This window comes from Dunckerocampus dactyliophorus, chromosome 2, assembly GCF_027744805.1.
Source record: "Dunckerocampus dactyliophorus isolate RoL2022-P2 chromosome 2, RoL_Ddac_1.1, whole genome shotgun sequence".
NCBI classification, from domain to species: domain Eukaryota; kingdom Metazoa; phylum Chordata; class Actinopteri; order Syngnathiformes; family Syngnathidae; genus Dunckerocampus; species Dunckerocampus dactyliophorus.
Window position 1 is genome coordinate 15,067,438 of NC_072820.1, and position 16,701 is coordinate 15,084,138.

The 16,701-nt window shown below is 38.7% G+C and overlaps 1 protein-coding gene across 1 annotated transcript; it reads right to left on the reverse strand.

The window, feature by feature from the left end:
• Nucleotides 1-805: 805 nt before the first annotated feature.
• Nucleotides 806-16,140, reverse strand: LOC129177477 (hypoxanthine-guanine phosphoribosyltransferase-like). Its single transcript, XM_054768669.1, has 9 exons — nt 15,939-16,140; nt 15,658-15,764; nt 12,154-12,337; nt 11,925-11,990; nt 8,151-8,168; nt 4,133-4,215; nt 2,491-2,537; nt 2,287-2,363; nt 806-2,208 (listed from the first exon to the last, which is right to left on the reverse strand). The coding sequence occupies exons 1-9, from the start codon at nt 16,116-16,118 to the stop codon at nt 2,161-2,163; spliced, it is 810 nt and encodes a 269-aa protein (XP_054624644.1). The 5' UTR covers nt 16,119-16,140; the 3' UTR covers nt 806-2,160.
• Between the last annotated feature and the right edge of the window lie 561 nt (nt 16,141-16,701).

The following is a 16,701-nucleotide window of genomic DNA, read 5'->3' on the forward strand; positions in this document are numbered from 1 at the left end:
AGTAGTAAAGTTGTAATATATTGTCATATATGTTTTCATTGTACTTTTCTTAAAAGTAATGTTAAAATCTCATCATCTCGTAGACCCAATCTTGTGTCTCGTGACACTTTTAACAATTAGACATAAAAACTACTCAATTATGCAAGGAAATGTAGTTTGCTGCTTTCCACCTTTGACAACCGTGCATGTGTTACAACTAGGTAACCCTCACGTCAAGTAGCAAAACAGACCCAAAAGAAAGCACACTGATTACTGTATATATGATTTATATAGTTAACCGCATCAAGAAGGATACTTTATCTTTATCTGGCAGCTGTTAACACACTATCCATTGGACTGTATTGTTTGCATAAGTAATCTTAAATTCTGCACAGTATATGCAAGTACAATACTGTATATGACATTGGCGTTACAGTATAAATCCCATGCTGTCTATCCCTGTAAAGAGATACAACTATTTTGTTTAAATAGGTGTTCTCAGCTTGAAGACCGGGAGTCATATGTCAGGTGTATACAAAGACCTCAACAGTTCAACAAAAATGACTCTTTTGAGCTTTTAAGATCATTTGTGGGGCACCTATTTTTGTTTTTCACGCCAGGTAAGATGACCTAACTTCCTTTACATTAAAATTGAAAATAATAAAGGGTGACTATTAAAGTTCTATAGAGAAAAGATGAGAAACTTTTTCTAGGAAGGCGCCACATTTGAATACATACAAGAAGAAAATACATTTCTACCAGCAACATCTGGAGTGTTGTGAGGCACAATTACAACACAAAATTGCTCAAGTAAGTTTACTCTTGATCCAATTAATGACTTTAATGCAAAATGAACACTAAAAAGAGGTCCGTCTGTATTGAAAAAGCTACACCGTCCTCCCAAGAACTAAGTGAAACATTTAATAGCTGGTAATAATAATGTCATATTAGTCATTTTATGACAGAGTGCTACCTTTTTCCTACTTACAAACATGTGACTCACTTTCATATTTAGGGAGGATTCATTTCCATTCATGCAGGTTATGTCAACCAGTCACTTGCACTGCATATGGTAAAACAATATCAGTCAAAAAGCAACAGAATTCCCGCACTTCCCATGCAAGTTTTGTATAATGCAGTGGAACCTCTAAAGTTCTTCAAATCTCGTTCATATGCCATGATGTTTCAATACCTCAACATAGCTCATTCAATTAGCATCAAAGCACTAACAATGTATTTGTATTTGTATTTGTACTTTATTTATCCCACAGCGGGGAAATTCAATGCAATGGGTGCATCTTGCTTTTCTTTGGCCAAATACGTTACAGTGAAAAAATGAGTAAACCCCTTCTAAACTTAGTCTCATAACCCGCTGCAAGCAAAATGGTGAAAATTTGTCAAAACATGCCCTCTTACTGTGTGTCCTGTGTATCTTTCTGGTAGCGCTGTTTGTTATTAAACCCCAAAGTTTGACCCTCATAAATTGTACTTACTTAAAATTTCTTACACAGCTCAATGCACTCTACAAAACAACCTAACGTCATTTTAAGGTGTTTAGCCGAATCAAATTTGCTACACAACTTTAGGGGACTGACAGGCCAATGTCTGTAAAATTTGAGCAAGACTGTGTGAAAAACATGGCCGCCATCAATCAAAATGTCTTTGCGTGTCTTTTCATTGAGCATGCGTCTAATGATTATGACACTTCGAGGACATGTATATTACATGTATGTCTTCCAAAGCAATTTGACCGCAACCCACAGGGGATGCCACAAAGTCAAGGTATCTCGTCGTTTGACAGCCGTTAACTTCTTTTTACACTTTTGTGGCACGTAAGAATGTTAAAAAAATGAGACGTGTAAGACAGTTCAACGTGATAAAATGTTACATTGAAATTTGCCTGTACAATTAATAAAGGATTTATGGCAACAGTCTGACCCTGGAACAGATTATCTATAAACACATTATTTCCTATGGCATATATTATTTCCAACCTTGATATTCGACCTTAGAGGTTCCACTGAATGAGGAATTCCACCACAGCTGTACAACATGTTAAAGGGCAGTGTCTGCGCTGGGAGATTCACATATGGAATGTTGAACAGTGACTGACGTCAGAGAACAACTGTCTCCAAAGCAGCTGTAAGAGGGCTGAAATGTGTGAGATGACGACTCCTTCCCTCATATCTTATATTTCTTCTTGCCGCTTTCGCTGATCACGCAGATATGCTGGAGGGAAACAGCAAAACAGTGCTCAGAGAAAAGATAACGAGTGCGTTCAAAAACAAAACAAAGCCTCTCACTTACATTAAGGTCCCTGAAATACTCATTATAGTCCAAAGCGTATCCAACCACGAAGCGATTGGGTATCTCAAAGCCAATGTCTGCAATAAAAGATGAACATAAATCATGAGTACATTCACCAGTCATTGACTCACGCATAAAAAAGATTGAACAAAAGGCTTTAAATGTTAATGAGGCTCATTAACATACAAGTGGTCAGATACATACAGTGAGGGAGACGTGTAGTGTTGTGAGGCACCCTCTTCACCAGCAATCTGAGGAACACGCAAACACCCAACCAAAAATTTAAAAAATAACTACTTTGTTCACTTAGCATTCACACTGGTATTTATGTCACGGGCCCTCAGGCTGCGCAACAAAGAACATATGCCAGGCGTGTCAAAGTGCAACTCGGGACCATTTCTGTCTCGCAGCTCCTTTTTTTATTGCCCTCTGCATATTCTACAAAATTAATTATTTAATTAGTTAATTATTAATAAGGCATAATATTAGAAATGATACTAATAACTAGTTGCTTTGTCACCTATAACACAAAGATGTTGTTTTGTTCAAACACAGTAGCTAGCAGAGGTATGGACTCGAGACGTGGTCGAGTCACATTTTTGATGACTTCAGCATCGACTTGGCAATATCATCATGGACTTGCAACTCCACTTTTTCGCATATTTTCCCACAGAATTACAGAACATCCAATCACATTTAAGAATAAACAACGAGGGTGTGGATTACATTTCTATGAGTACCAGGTTGCTCTAGCGTGGCAGTTTTCCATCCATCCAGCCGTTTTCTATGCCGCTTATCCTCACTAGGGTAGTGGGTATGCTGGAGCCTATCCCAGCTGGCTTTGGGCGAGAGGCGGGGTACACCCTGGACTGCTCACCAGCCAATCGTAGGGCACATATAGACAAACAAACATTCACACCCACATTCATACCTATGGACAATTTAGAGTCGCCAATTAACCTAACATGCATGTTTTTGGAATGTGGGAGGAAACCGGAGTACCCGGAGAAAACCCACGCACGGGGAGAACATGCAAACTCCACACAGAGATGCCCGACAGAGATTCGAACCCAGGTCTTTGTGCTTCTTCCCCACTCCGTTTGAAATACTATCTTAGGTTTAGAATAACGAAATTGGAGAGGCTAACTAGTTAGCTCTTATGTCCCTTCTCATTACGTTGTGATTTTTTTTTTTTTTTAGCCTTCTTAATTATTGAATTGTATTTTTAGAATATGCCGCGGGCCCTTAAAAAACAAGCTGCAGACAGCAAATGGCCCCCAGGCCGCACTTTGGACACCCCTGTCTCAAGCAATCCACCTGTTTATCAGGGTTCGGATGATTGCGTTCCCACTTGACCAAACGAACCATACTAGCAGAACAAATGCACCACAGTTCCTTTTAACCAAACCAATCATGACAAGTGCAAACGCACCCTTATTCTCGCGATATTGGCTGCGTTCACACTGCAGGTGAATTCCAATTTTTTTGCCCTCTTCTTAATCTCCTACGCAGAATCATTTGGTTCAGAAATGATTGACTCCCGTTGCACAAAATCCTTGAAATTTCCACAAATGCGTTGAGGAGAGTACAGTGTGCAGACACTGCAGCAATCTTTACTTCCGGAAATGCAAGTGATGTTGTGCTTTTGAACATGCACATCACTTCCCGCACACTTTACACATTAACAAGTCACATTTTTTTGGCAATGTGAGTGACCACATAAAAAATCAGATTTGAACTAAAAATCCGAATTGGGCATCATACCCTGCAGTGTGAACGTAGCCATGGAGTGATTCACAAAGCGGGACAAATTTTTGTTTAGGCTTTCCACACAGCCATAACTCACCCGGCAACTTTGATCATTTTGGGCTTAAAGGCCTCAACGTGCTTCAGGAGAGCCTTCAGGGTCTTACCGGTGCCAATAATGCCCTGAGTCGCCCAGGCAGGCAAGACAGGAAAGCAGGATTGAGAAAGCACAAGATTACCCACATGGAATTTCCACACAAAGAGCTGATTCATTTCACAGTGTAAGAAGTGGGAGAAATTAGTCAGCTGTGTTTCTATTACGTGACCCATTAGAACTGGAAGAGCCTTTAAAATCAAATCTGGCTTCCTGGCTTCTGAACAAAAACACAACTGACCTCTTGGGGAATGGAGTAACTGAAGTAAATTAGCCAGTTCCACTGAAACAACTAGAATGACAGCAGCAAATTATACACCTTATATCCTCAACCTTTATTTATTCTTCACTACTGAATAAACTATCTACAAACGCTGTTAACTTGACAATTATAGCCCTTTTCCCCCCTACAAAAAGGGTAATCTGGTACATGTAAACAGTGATTGCTGAGCCATAGAGAAGGGGTACGATTCAATGAATTTTGCTTCTTTCAACTCTTTTTCGGACATGTTGAATGGCGCAAGCGTTGTTAGGCATGTTCCAAATAAACATAACCATTACCATGCAAATGTTTGAACTGTATCCATACAATTTATAATGTAGTTCTTCACAAACAAAAATATTTAGAAATGTATACTCCAAAATTATTCTTTACTATGCCAAACTGTGAGTTGAAGTGATGTTTTATTTGTTGAATGAGTATCTTTTAGCTGGAAATAATCCAGAAAAGTGACCAAGACAAATTATCGATTTTTCACTATATTTTTTTTTTTACATTTTGACAAAAAGTTCTACGCCTAAAACGATATATACCCTTTCTCAATAAAGCCTATTGAGAAATTCAATGTGCATATCCAATATTCCAAATGTATAGTTTATTAGAATTCTCTAGTATTAGAAGTTACCAGGATCCAAGAATTGTGAAAAAGGTGTTGTTTTCCTCCGAACATATATTTATTTCTTTTTTTTAAATATATAGAAATGAAGAAGATCTTTCATTAATACCATTAATACAACTTGTCAGCATGTTTTGCCACATTTGTGTAATTTTCAGCAAAAATAGAGCTTCTCAACAAATGAACATTGACGTTAAATCCAAATTTAGCATGGGTATGAATGCATTTGGTCTGTATGAAATATCTTGATTCAGGATTTGCACAAAAATACGGTCTTTCCTTTCATGCCCAATTATTAGGGGTGTCACGAAACACGAGGCGAGATGAGATTTTAACATTCATTTTAAGAAAAGTACAGTGAAAATATGGCAGGACAAACAAACTTTATTTACCTGATTCACAAAACAATGCAGGTGCGCTTGGAAATGATTATTGTCCCACAAATTGACGCTAAACAACATTGTTATCTACATTTTTGTGACCAAATAAACCTGTTATTGTATATATTATTATTATTATATATTATCATTATGTATATTATTATTATATTAAATGTGCACAGGATAATAATAAAAAATAATAGTGCAATGCAATATTTCCTTTAATATGTCATCTTTCACTCTGTCAAGTTGCAGAATAGGCGTCTGTGACATGTACTGTATTTTCTCACAGGCAATTCAAACTTAAAGACAAATATTTGTGTTTTTATTAGTTATTAGTATCAACATTATCAACACCCATGCGTGTCTTGGTTTCGCCAGGAAGGCGAGTTTCCAAACTCTGCCTTCTTGGGTCTGTCGAGCTGCATGATGGAGGAGGTTATGCAGCTTCTACACCGGCATCAAGCCAGCAGCGCAAGGTAGCGCATGGCGGTATGTACAATCGGAGGTGCCGCATGGCAGATACTTCAAGCAAAAAACGCTTCCTGAATGTCACTTTTAATGCGCACCCCTTTCTCGCTAAATATAGCGAACATCTCGCTATATCGTCAGCACGAATCTCTTCTATTTACAAGGTTATGATAAAGTTGATGCACAGCCAAATATAACGAGCATAAATAGAACCACTCTGTGATTAAGGTTGCAGACAAGTCCGAACATCTACGTGGGTTGATCTGACTAATCTTAAGTACCGTAACTGTGATCAAATATACAAATATTACTACAGCTTCTGCTTGGCCAGTAAACACGGTGACAGCTGTTCAACTTGGAGGGAAACACAGCCACATGTCACTCACTGACGCTGATGCTGGGAACACCGAGTTAGGTTAGATTGCAAGGGTGTGCCTAAAGCACTTAATGTGCGCTTACAATAATGCCTTGCACATTATACTGTATTATGATTCATAGTAGCGATGACATAGGTTTGGCTTCTGGCTGCCCTGTTTTTGCGAGACACCTTTTCTCCAAACGAGAAATCTCGTCATGTTTTAATCTCATCGTGGCGAGGTCTCGCGACACCCCTACCAATTATGCTACATTTTCAGTGTAAATTGATTAAGTTGGGCTTTTTCATTCTGCTGACTACTCTACTATTGTTGGGGGGGGGTAGTCTGCGAAAGTGGCTCAACAAACCCGGGCTTTGTGCTCAAGATGCAGCTCAACAAAACCCACGTTCCCCAAACGAAGTTAAAAGGTACTACAACAGTGGTTTGTCAAGTCCGATTCTCGGCTTTGTGCTCAGTGCACATTCACATAAAAGGGGGCGTTTGACGTCATATTATTCTACTTCCGCGCAGAAACGAAGCAATCCCAGCATGATGAGCGAGTGATTATTATGAAGCATTATGAGGAGTTAAAAAAGTTCAAGTTAGTTACTGCCAAAAGAACCACTATCGCCACCAATGCAGCACCGTGGGCAAAATAATGCTGAGCATGTAAACACTGATTATTATACTAAGTATACCCTACTAGTCTTGTCATTTATCAACGCTCAACATTGCACAACTTTGACATATTAACACTTACCCATCTAAAAAAGAAATACATTTTACAATACAAAATACAAAACAACTGTCTGTTTTCATCTTTGAAATATGTCTATATTGTCATATTTTATTATTTTACCCTTAGTGAGGATAAGCGGGTTAGGAAATAGATGGATGGATGGATAAATTCTAAAATTATGTATCTCATTGTGACCACAGTGTTGACGTGTTGTGGCGAACTTCAATTTGTGACAATTTTTTCCTTGTTCTTGAAATAATTTTGTTGTAGCTGATTGATGCCACAGAGTACTTAGTCTTCCTGCAAATATTGTGACACAAGAAGACTAAAGGGGCTGAGTACTCATGCAAGGACTGCTATGACATATACTGTACGTCTGCAAACACTGGCCAAGTTAATATTTCATTTTATATTTTACTCCTGATGCAAAAAATGAGCAAATTGTTCTGGCTCGCACGTCCAGATTCTCAATGGTGACATCATCTTCGAATGAGTTACACAGTGAAACAGCGGCGCGTTCATAGCCCATTTGATGTTGAAAGATTGGAGACAACCTGGTCGGGACCAGGTTACCATGGTGAGCTTTAAAACAGCTGCTTTAAAAGAGAGCTGCCTTTGCGGAACAGGCAAGCCCGGCTTTAAACTCAACATACCTCGCTAACCCACTAAACTCGCTTCGCAGAATACCCCCCCTTGTGGAGGTATTTATGTTTTTATTTTGTCTTTTTGTGTAGGGATTTTATTGCACTGCTTTGCCAATATGGACGCTTGCACCAAAAACCAAAGTGAACCTAGTTCTGTTTTGGCTCTTTGTCCATTGACAGTTGTGTTCTGGGTGGACAAAGAACACTCTGTTGCTGTAGTTTTACTAAAAATAAGAGCTGTCTACCACAGTTCGGCCTAATGGCGGTGAGGAGGAAAGATGTCTGTAAAATCTAATCTCAATACAGACTAAAAGACCAAAAAAATAACTTCAGTAGTTGTGAATGAACATCTAGGATTCTCATTTTCCTCTAAATACACTGCACCTAATTAAAAAGAGGAAACTTTGAGCTGGTTCGTCTTGACCTGGAACTTGGTCACAGTAGGAAAAATAGAGAAGGAAAAACATGGTTGACTCACCTCCACAATCAGTACATTCTTATGAGGATGGGTCGAGACAAGCAGGGAAAGAAAACAATTAGTTAGAGACGGATCACCAACTGCAAATATTGTACTCAATCATGCACATATTGAACTGTGAACAGGAACTAATAAATGCATTGAGTGAACCAGTATGGGAAAACAAAGGCGAGCAGTTTTCTATAGACCATCATTTCCGAACTATAAGCCGCTACTTGTTTTCACACGCTTTGAGGTGCGCTCAACAGTCCAGACTTCAGTCAAAAGTTTGGAGACACTTTCTCAAGCCAAATGTTTGACTGTTTGTTACAGTGAAATAACTGAAATGTCTGTCTAATCAACCCAAGTAGTATTTATATGGGTAGTTGTAATCCACTTCAGATTAGTGAGGACTACGTCAGAGCTCATAAAAGGCCAACTGTTTTGAGTTTCCTCTACTTTTTAAACAAAAAATGCACCCAAACATGTAGCCATGCTTTATGTTAGCCACATTTGTAGCAAATTCTAAAGAGGGCAACTGTCTGGAACTGGAATATTATTAAATTCCACACATGACACGGCAAAACTCAAGCAGTCATTTCAGCGACATTATGTCATCTTCCCACATGCTTTGTCTCACTTCTTCCAGGACAACACTGTGGCGTTTTAAAAAGGAAGACTAAACATAGGACCTACAGTATGTCACAAGAAGGAGTTTGGGGGATTTCATAAGCACGCTGAAAATACAAAACATGCAAAAGAGAGCAATGCAGGTTATGACTCAAGCCTGCACCCTCATCACCACTTAATGTTCCAAGCATTTAGGCCACGCCTTGTCTATAGGGCGTATGTGTGTGTTTGGATCAGCTGATGTGTATTACCTTGGAATACTCTTTTGACTCCTGCTGTAGTCAGTCAGTGCACACACACACACACACACACACACACATACAGTATATATACGCAAGCACATACAAGACTAAGCAGATAAACATGCAACATGGCTCGGTGTTGTGTTCTTACATGTCTCACGGAGACTAAACTGAAATGCTAATGAGGAGAAAACATGTTAATTATTGTCCATTCATGTTACATTGCTGCTGTGCTTGTAGACCAATGATGTGACTGGAGTCTACACCTCACCTCTAAAAATAAAACAATATGCACATATTTTCAAACTAATCTATATTTAATCTTCCTCCACATTTCTCCACCCCTTACTGTTAAGAGTGTTGCCGCTTCCTTTTTTTTTTTTTGCGTAATCCCACTGGCAAATTAACAGCAATGTATTTTGGGTGTATTCTGAACACTAAAACTAGTGCACAACAGTTGTGAAGTTTCTAGTAGGTTCATATATATATATGCACGGTTCGTGTAAAAATGATGTCTTTGTGATTTGGGACTGTCATTGCTCAAAATGACAAATAAAGACTGTACCGCCTGCAGGGATATGGAAACAACCCACTTAGCTGCAGGAAGAAAGTCATTTTTTGTACATGAAGACTACTGCAAAGACACTGGTCAAAGAGTCTCTATAAAACAGAAGCGCTCTCATCTTTTTAAGTACCTCCTTAAAAAATGCTAATCAAAGATCCTCTATATTAGCGCGCTGCTGTGTTTAAGGTGGTTTTTCAACTTTGCTTAATATGGTCTATGTTGTTTGTAATTATGTTCTACGTTGTTCGTTTTTTTGAAAGCGAATGTTAAATTGGTAAAAATGATGTTTGGAAATTTTTCTAATAGCCGTCTCGAAAGGAGGCGTTTCCGGAAGTGTCGGCAGAGGGACGGCTCTCATCTTAGCCGACTCCGTTTAGTATATTTATCATCAAAATAGTACTCACACCAAAACGTTGTGTTGGTGCTTGCTGTTCACAGTGTCCGAGTGATACCGTAAGTTTCTTTTCTTTTCCAAAAGACAAAGGTTTAGACTACAATGAACAAAGCAAGTACGACAGCCACCCACCATGCCCGCTGAGGAAAGTGCATTGTTGTAAGCGGACACATGCTATGAGCAGCCCCGGGTGGAGCTGTGGAGGCCAGGAGAACCAGATTATGCACTGGGACGAGCCACCTGCCACAGCCGGGCGAGGTGCTTTATAATATTTATAAGTGGACACATGCTGTGAGCAGCCCCGAGTAGAGCTATGGATGTGAGGAGAACGAAGCAAGTGCTAATTTCTTTGTATGTGATATGGACCACCGCCTCGCGTTCATTTCACTGAAGACTGCTATGAAGAAACACCTTTACAAGTACGGTATAAACGCATTTTGGATGCTAGGAAGGCATCAAATTTGCCACGTATTGTATTGTACTGTATTGTTGCCACCATGGCAACAAGCATTCAAAGCATTATGGATGTTATAAAACTCAACACAAATCACATTTTTATAGTTTTACAATGATAGTTTTATGTGCATAAAACAATTCAAAATGCATATACTGTAAATACACATAAATGATATATGAAAGGGATAAACGAACATTTAAGATTACTTTTACCTTCATGGAAAACATGATTCCTGATGTGACTGTTCCCAAAGACACAATGTGGTGCGAGAGCAACACGGACACACCTTCCTGTTTTGCCATAAGTTACTTCTTAAATTCAGTAGTGTTTCTCACCTCAATAACCCAAAATGGAGCCAAAGAAAGTTGCAAGTGCCAACATTTGACAAAGAAGGTGAGAAACACTATTGAAGTCAAGAAATGACAAAACGCAAAGGTGGTGTCCGTGTTGACCTCACTGCCACATTAAGTCCTTGGGAACACTCACATCTTTAGTGAAGTTAAAGTAGCCTTAAATTAATTTATTCCTTTCAATCATTCATCATTTATATTAAAGCTTTTATTGTAAAACTATATATATATGAACATGTTTTGTGTTAACATTTTGGAGTCATCAAATATGAGCAACGGAGCTGACTTCCAGTTCCTGTTTGCACATAGTGGCAAGCTAATAGGATGCTAACAAAGATGTTTTGTGATAAAAAAAATACATTAAGAACACAGCTGGACTTACCCAGTGTCTTAACAACACAAGACACACGCTGCATTGTACACTAACCAGAGAACATATGCAGACCAGGGCAAAATTTTGGCATCAGTTGTTTACTTTAACCAAAAACATACCATCCGCCAAGTATGCTAACCGAGGTTCCGCTATATGTAATAATTACAATGAAAAATAACATTTTTATTATTAAAAACTGCTTCAACTACCATGAATAATCAGTAAAATATGTATATGTATTGTATATATTTTTGTAATTTATTTTTGACATTTTTAATTAATTTAGCCTATAAATAAATATTTCAATGCTACTACTGTAGATACTTTAAACTCTTTTCAAGACCACACGAGGGAGCACTGACGTGCAAATTTTCCTTACCTAAAGTCTCACGTGTTCACCCTTGCACAAAAGATTCATAAGTCACACGCACACACACAATTCAATACGGTATGCATTGTGACGCGATTCTAGCAAAACAAACATGTCCCCTGCTACTGTGATACCCTCCAATTTTAACTGTTTTGCCTCCACTGAGAAGCAGCAGAGAAGGATTTATTTAATTTGCCATAGGGGAGACGAAAAACAGCTATCATATTATGTCACTTTTATTATCAAGACAAATATGTTATCTTTTAAAGAGCAACAATGAACGATTAGTTCTGGCTGGAGACGGAGGGGCTGCAGATGAGAGGAAATGCTGCCCCCCTGAGGCAGTCAGCTGTTAATACATGGTATTTTGTACATTTTAAGTAGATTTTCTCTATAAGAATATTAATGCATTACCTTTCCCTGTAAAAATGACAGGTCCTCGGCTCCAAGTATGTGAAGATCTTCTGTCGACTGGTCATTCTGAGGAATGTTGTCATAGCTCATTTAACAAAACCATACGAAGAGAAGTACACAAAGACACTACTGTCGCACTCTGCCATGAAATACATCTTCCGACTTGGCCATCACGGGACAACATGAAATGACACATTATACGCTGTTAACAAAAAAAATTAAATCTCACCAGGTAGCTTTTGAGACGAATAAAGTGGACCCTCATGGGGATGGTGCGGTCCGAGCTGCAGCTCAGCACCTTAATCTTGTCCACTAGGTCTGCACAGAACTGGTAGCCCCCTTTGAGCACGCACAGGACCACGATGTCATGGTCCCCCAGATCATCCATGATGTCTCGAGCTAGACGCTCCGTTCTAGGTAAACAAAAAGCGTGGGGTTCACATGCTGGTGCGATTGTCAATTTCAAAATACAAAGCATCGATCTATTCCCTGTATTGCTTATTGTGCAAAATATTCTATATCAGGGGTGTCCAAAGTGTGACCTCTAAGAAGAAAATTAAAAGAAAAAAATGGAAAAAAGAGCAATCATTTTCCAAAAATAAAGATGAAACATTAAGACAGGAAAGTCATACTATTAAGAGAAAAGTTGTAATATGAGGAACAAAGAGCAAAGTTGCAGTTTTTCGGTTGGGAAAAACTTAGAATATAAAAATTATATTATTACGATAATAAAGATTACAAAAATATTCTCAGAATAAAGTCATAATATTACAAGAAAAACATTTACAATTACAGTTAATTTACAATTTACTGAGATGCCGGCTGTATTTTTCCCCTTATAAAATATCATATAAATAAAATACAAAAAATAATCTCCGCATATCTACATGAGTTGGTTTATAAAATTTACAAGCGGCCTCTGCGTCCTGATTTTTAGGTGGAAAAAGTTTGGACACACCTGTTCTTTATAATAGGCGGCTCTGCTGTTTTTAAGGACCTATTGCAAAAATGCTGGTCAAAGAGCTTACAGTATATACGACAGGAGCGCTTCACTGTTTTCAAGGACCACGGCTAAAAGTATCGTCAAAGATCCTCTACCTGTATATCCCAATACGTCGATTGCAATCGAGAAGGTAGTGTGGGTCCATCGCATGTGTCACCCACGTCATAAACGTCACTTTGTTGAAGTACTACGACATCAGTCAGCTGACAGTAAGCTCTCATACTGATTACGGATAGCTAGCTCAGCGGTAAGATGCCTATATCTATAACGAAAGTCATCCGTTCACTTGTAGCGGCTAGTTATGTAGAAAAAAGTCAATTGTTTGATGGCTCTGTTTGGCGTCTTGAACTCCACCATAGTAATGTGTGTTTCCTACACTTTTGTTTGTGAAACTATTATTTCATAATTAATTGGAAAAAGTGGCCATTGCGGAAACCTTTCTAATATGTTGCGTTGACTACGGCTGCATTGTCATTATTTTCATTTCTTGTATATCTGTAATGTTTATGTAATGTTAATGAACGCTGCGTAGCTATTTTGACTGACATACTATTCAGCTTATGTACAAAACTATTGAGGAATTATGTTATTATTGTTATTGTCATACTGAATTAAACTGGGCCGCACGGTGGTCTAGTGGTTAGCATGTTGGCCAACACAGTAACAGTCTGGAGATCGGGAAGACCTGGTTTCGATTCTCCCTTGGGCATTTCTGTGTGGAGTTTGCTTCTCCCCGTGCGTGCGTGGGTTTTCTCCGGGTACTCCGGTTTCCTCCCACATTCCAAAAACATGCATGTTAGGTTAATTGGAGACTCTAAATTGTCCATAGGTATGAATGTGAGTGTGAATGGTTGTTTGTCTATATGTGCCCTGCGATTGGCTGGCGACCAGTCCAGGGTGTACCCCGCCTGTCGCTCGAAGTCAGCTGGGATAGGCTCCAGCATGCCCCCGCGACCCTAAAGAGGAAAGGCGGTATAGAAAATGGATGGATGGATGAATTAAACTGTAAATTACTGAATTAATGAATGATATCAACTACTTTGATTACCTGTAAACTCTGAAACTGTGAATGTGAAATACTTATCATTAGTATTTAGTATAGTTTCAACATTTACCAGGTAGATTTATATAAATGTTATATCTTTTATAGTAAGTAATAGGAAGAAGGATCCTGAAGCAGTGTACATACAATACTACTGTATGTCTAACTCTTGCACTGACTACTTATTCTTCATTCATTAGATGAAATTGTCTGTACTGACTCATCATCAAACAATGTTTCTGTCAAATATGAACTTTTTCATCTATTACTATTACGGATTTATTATGAGAGTTATATACGTAATTTATTTACTGTATATTGATTTACAAACTATCATAATACATTGTCATACTACCTTAATTTCTTATGTTGTTTCAGAATTTGTAAAGGGAACATGTTGAATACAAGAAGGGAACAAATGTATTAGCAACTGATGTGTAACGGAGTGGGGGTAGGATTAAATAAGATTTGCTTCTTCCTACTCCTTTTTGGACATGTGGAACTGTGAATTGTGATATGTGATGTATTCCAAAGTAACTTGTTTGCGTGTTCAAAATCAATTCAACCATTACAATCACCATTTTGACTTGTAACACCCCTGATATACATGTACAATGTACATAACTACTAGGGCTGTAATGATTTGTTTTAATAGCGATTCGATTCCTGTCACGATTCGTGGTTGCCGATACGATTCAAGAACGATTTTGGTTCATTTACAACAATACGATCCAAAACGATTCAGTAACTTTAAATAAATTAGGGAACTTTTTAGCCAAAAATTCAACCAATGTGAGTGTGAAATAAACACCTGGATACTGGACAGTGCAGGTGAAGTTTCCTAGATTCACATTGTTTTTTGTAAGGGAATCAGGTATAAAGGATTAATAATGCTGACATTCTTAAGAATAAACTATCAATAACTAGAAAAAAGGAGTTAAAAACGCAATACAAAATTGGGATGAACAGAGGCTGGTATAGCTTGTCATGACAAATTTGTTTACGTTAAATAGCCCAATCCAAACCTGTACTTTGGACCCTAGCGTGAGGGACTTTTGTGGAATGTGGTGCGGTATTTTCAATTCGGTGTTGAAACTTTCTCACCTGTACGGGCCGATGGAAGAGGGGCTTTTTCGGGGTTGATAATCTTCCTGATCAGAGCAACCATTTGAAAGAACAGTGCAGCAACTAGCAAGTAATGTGGCCTGCTTGTACCTTTTGCCCCGGAGAGGGTCAGGATGGGTCCTCTGTCTTGATGATGCGCTTAACAGAGACACTGAACAGGGAGGGTACCGTGGTGTGGTGGGTTTATGATAATGAGTTTTGATCATGATGAGACCAAACCGGGAGAGCAAACAGACTACCCTTAAAAAAAGCAGAGCACTCCTATTCTATACTGCAAAAAATCTTGGATTATTTGAATATTGCAAAAACCCTGGTCAAAGATCTTCTGTATGATAGAAGTGTTTTGCTGTTTTTAAGGTCCAGGTTTTGAACTGTACTCATGGGCCAGCCAGTCGAATGTCCCTGACTTGATTTACAGTATACCTTCAGTAAAGATGTTCGTGGTCGATGTTTGCATACTTTCCAAAAAAAAGTACAAATAGTATGCATTAATGTAGTAAAGCAGTTGTCTTCCTGCATAGTTTTGCAGCCATTGACCAAGTTGACGAAAAGTGTTCATGTACCTGTCCATGATGACTCCATGTGGAACGACGACACATTCTAGATCCCCCGCGTAGTGTGCAGGGTAGCTGAAGAGTTCTAAACTGTAACCAGGCCAGTTATCCTCGATCTAAAAGCAACACAAACACTTAAAACCATTGTTGCATCCCCGCCTGGCAAGTTGTAAAACTTCTTAACGTGCTTGCGGAGCCATAAAGTTTGCAGCATGAGACTCGCAACCGCGAAGCACTTGCATGGGGGGAAATACAGTCTAAACGACTTCCAATCTACTTTCATTTATTACCACAATCCCGCCGCTTCCTCCCTCGGTTTGGAGCACGAGGTCTGCCATGTTGTCTTCCTCCCACACACCAACACTCCACAAAGTGGTCATGCAAGCTTTAGTGGAGAATTTAACACACTGAAGAGAGAGGAGGAGCGTAAAAGGGTTGAAGGAATGCTCGCTTGTTTGATCGCCTCCCATTACACTCACAGCAGCTATCTGCAGGGTGTGTCATACCGCCTAATGGCCGCGAGAGGCGCACACACCCTTCGACTGCAAATAAACAACAACTAATGTAAGGTTATTCATGACATACAGTAAATATTCTACGGCAGGGGTGTCAAACTCGTTTTCATTCGTCGCAGTTATGGCTGCCCTCATAGGGCCGTTTGTAACTGTCAATATATATGGACATATTATGACACAATTGCCCAAATCACTGTACTCAGAACATCAGAATATCTAATAAAAATGTATTGAAAAAGATTTATTTTGATAAAAATAATAAAGGGATGCTATTTTAGTGATTGTAGAGTATATAGTATATTACTTTATTTGTGTAACACGTTTGTTTATATGAGGACACTTACAAAAAACTGAATTTGTGATAAAGCTTTTGTATTAAATTGTGCACGAAAAAATGCATGCATCCCACTTCTGTATCATGCATTGTGCTCCTTATGAGCTAAGCAAATATTTTATCTTTATTTTAACGTACTAAAATCTTTAAAATGACAAAAAAATGCACAATTTAGCTAATAATTTAATACTAATTATAATGTAT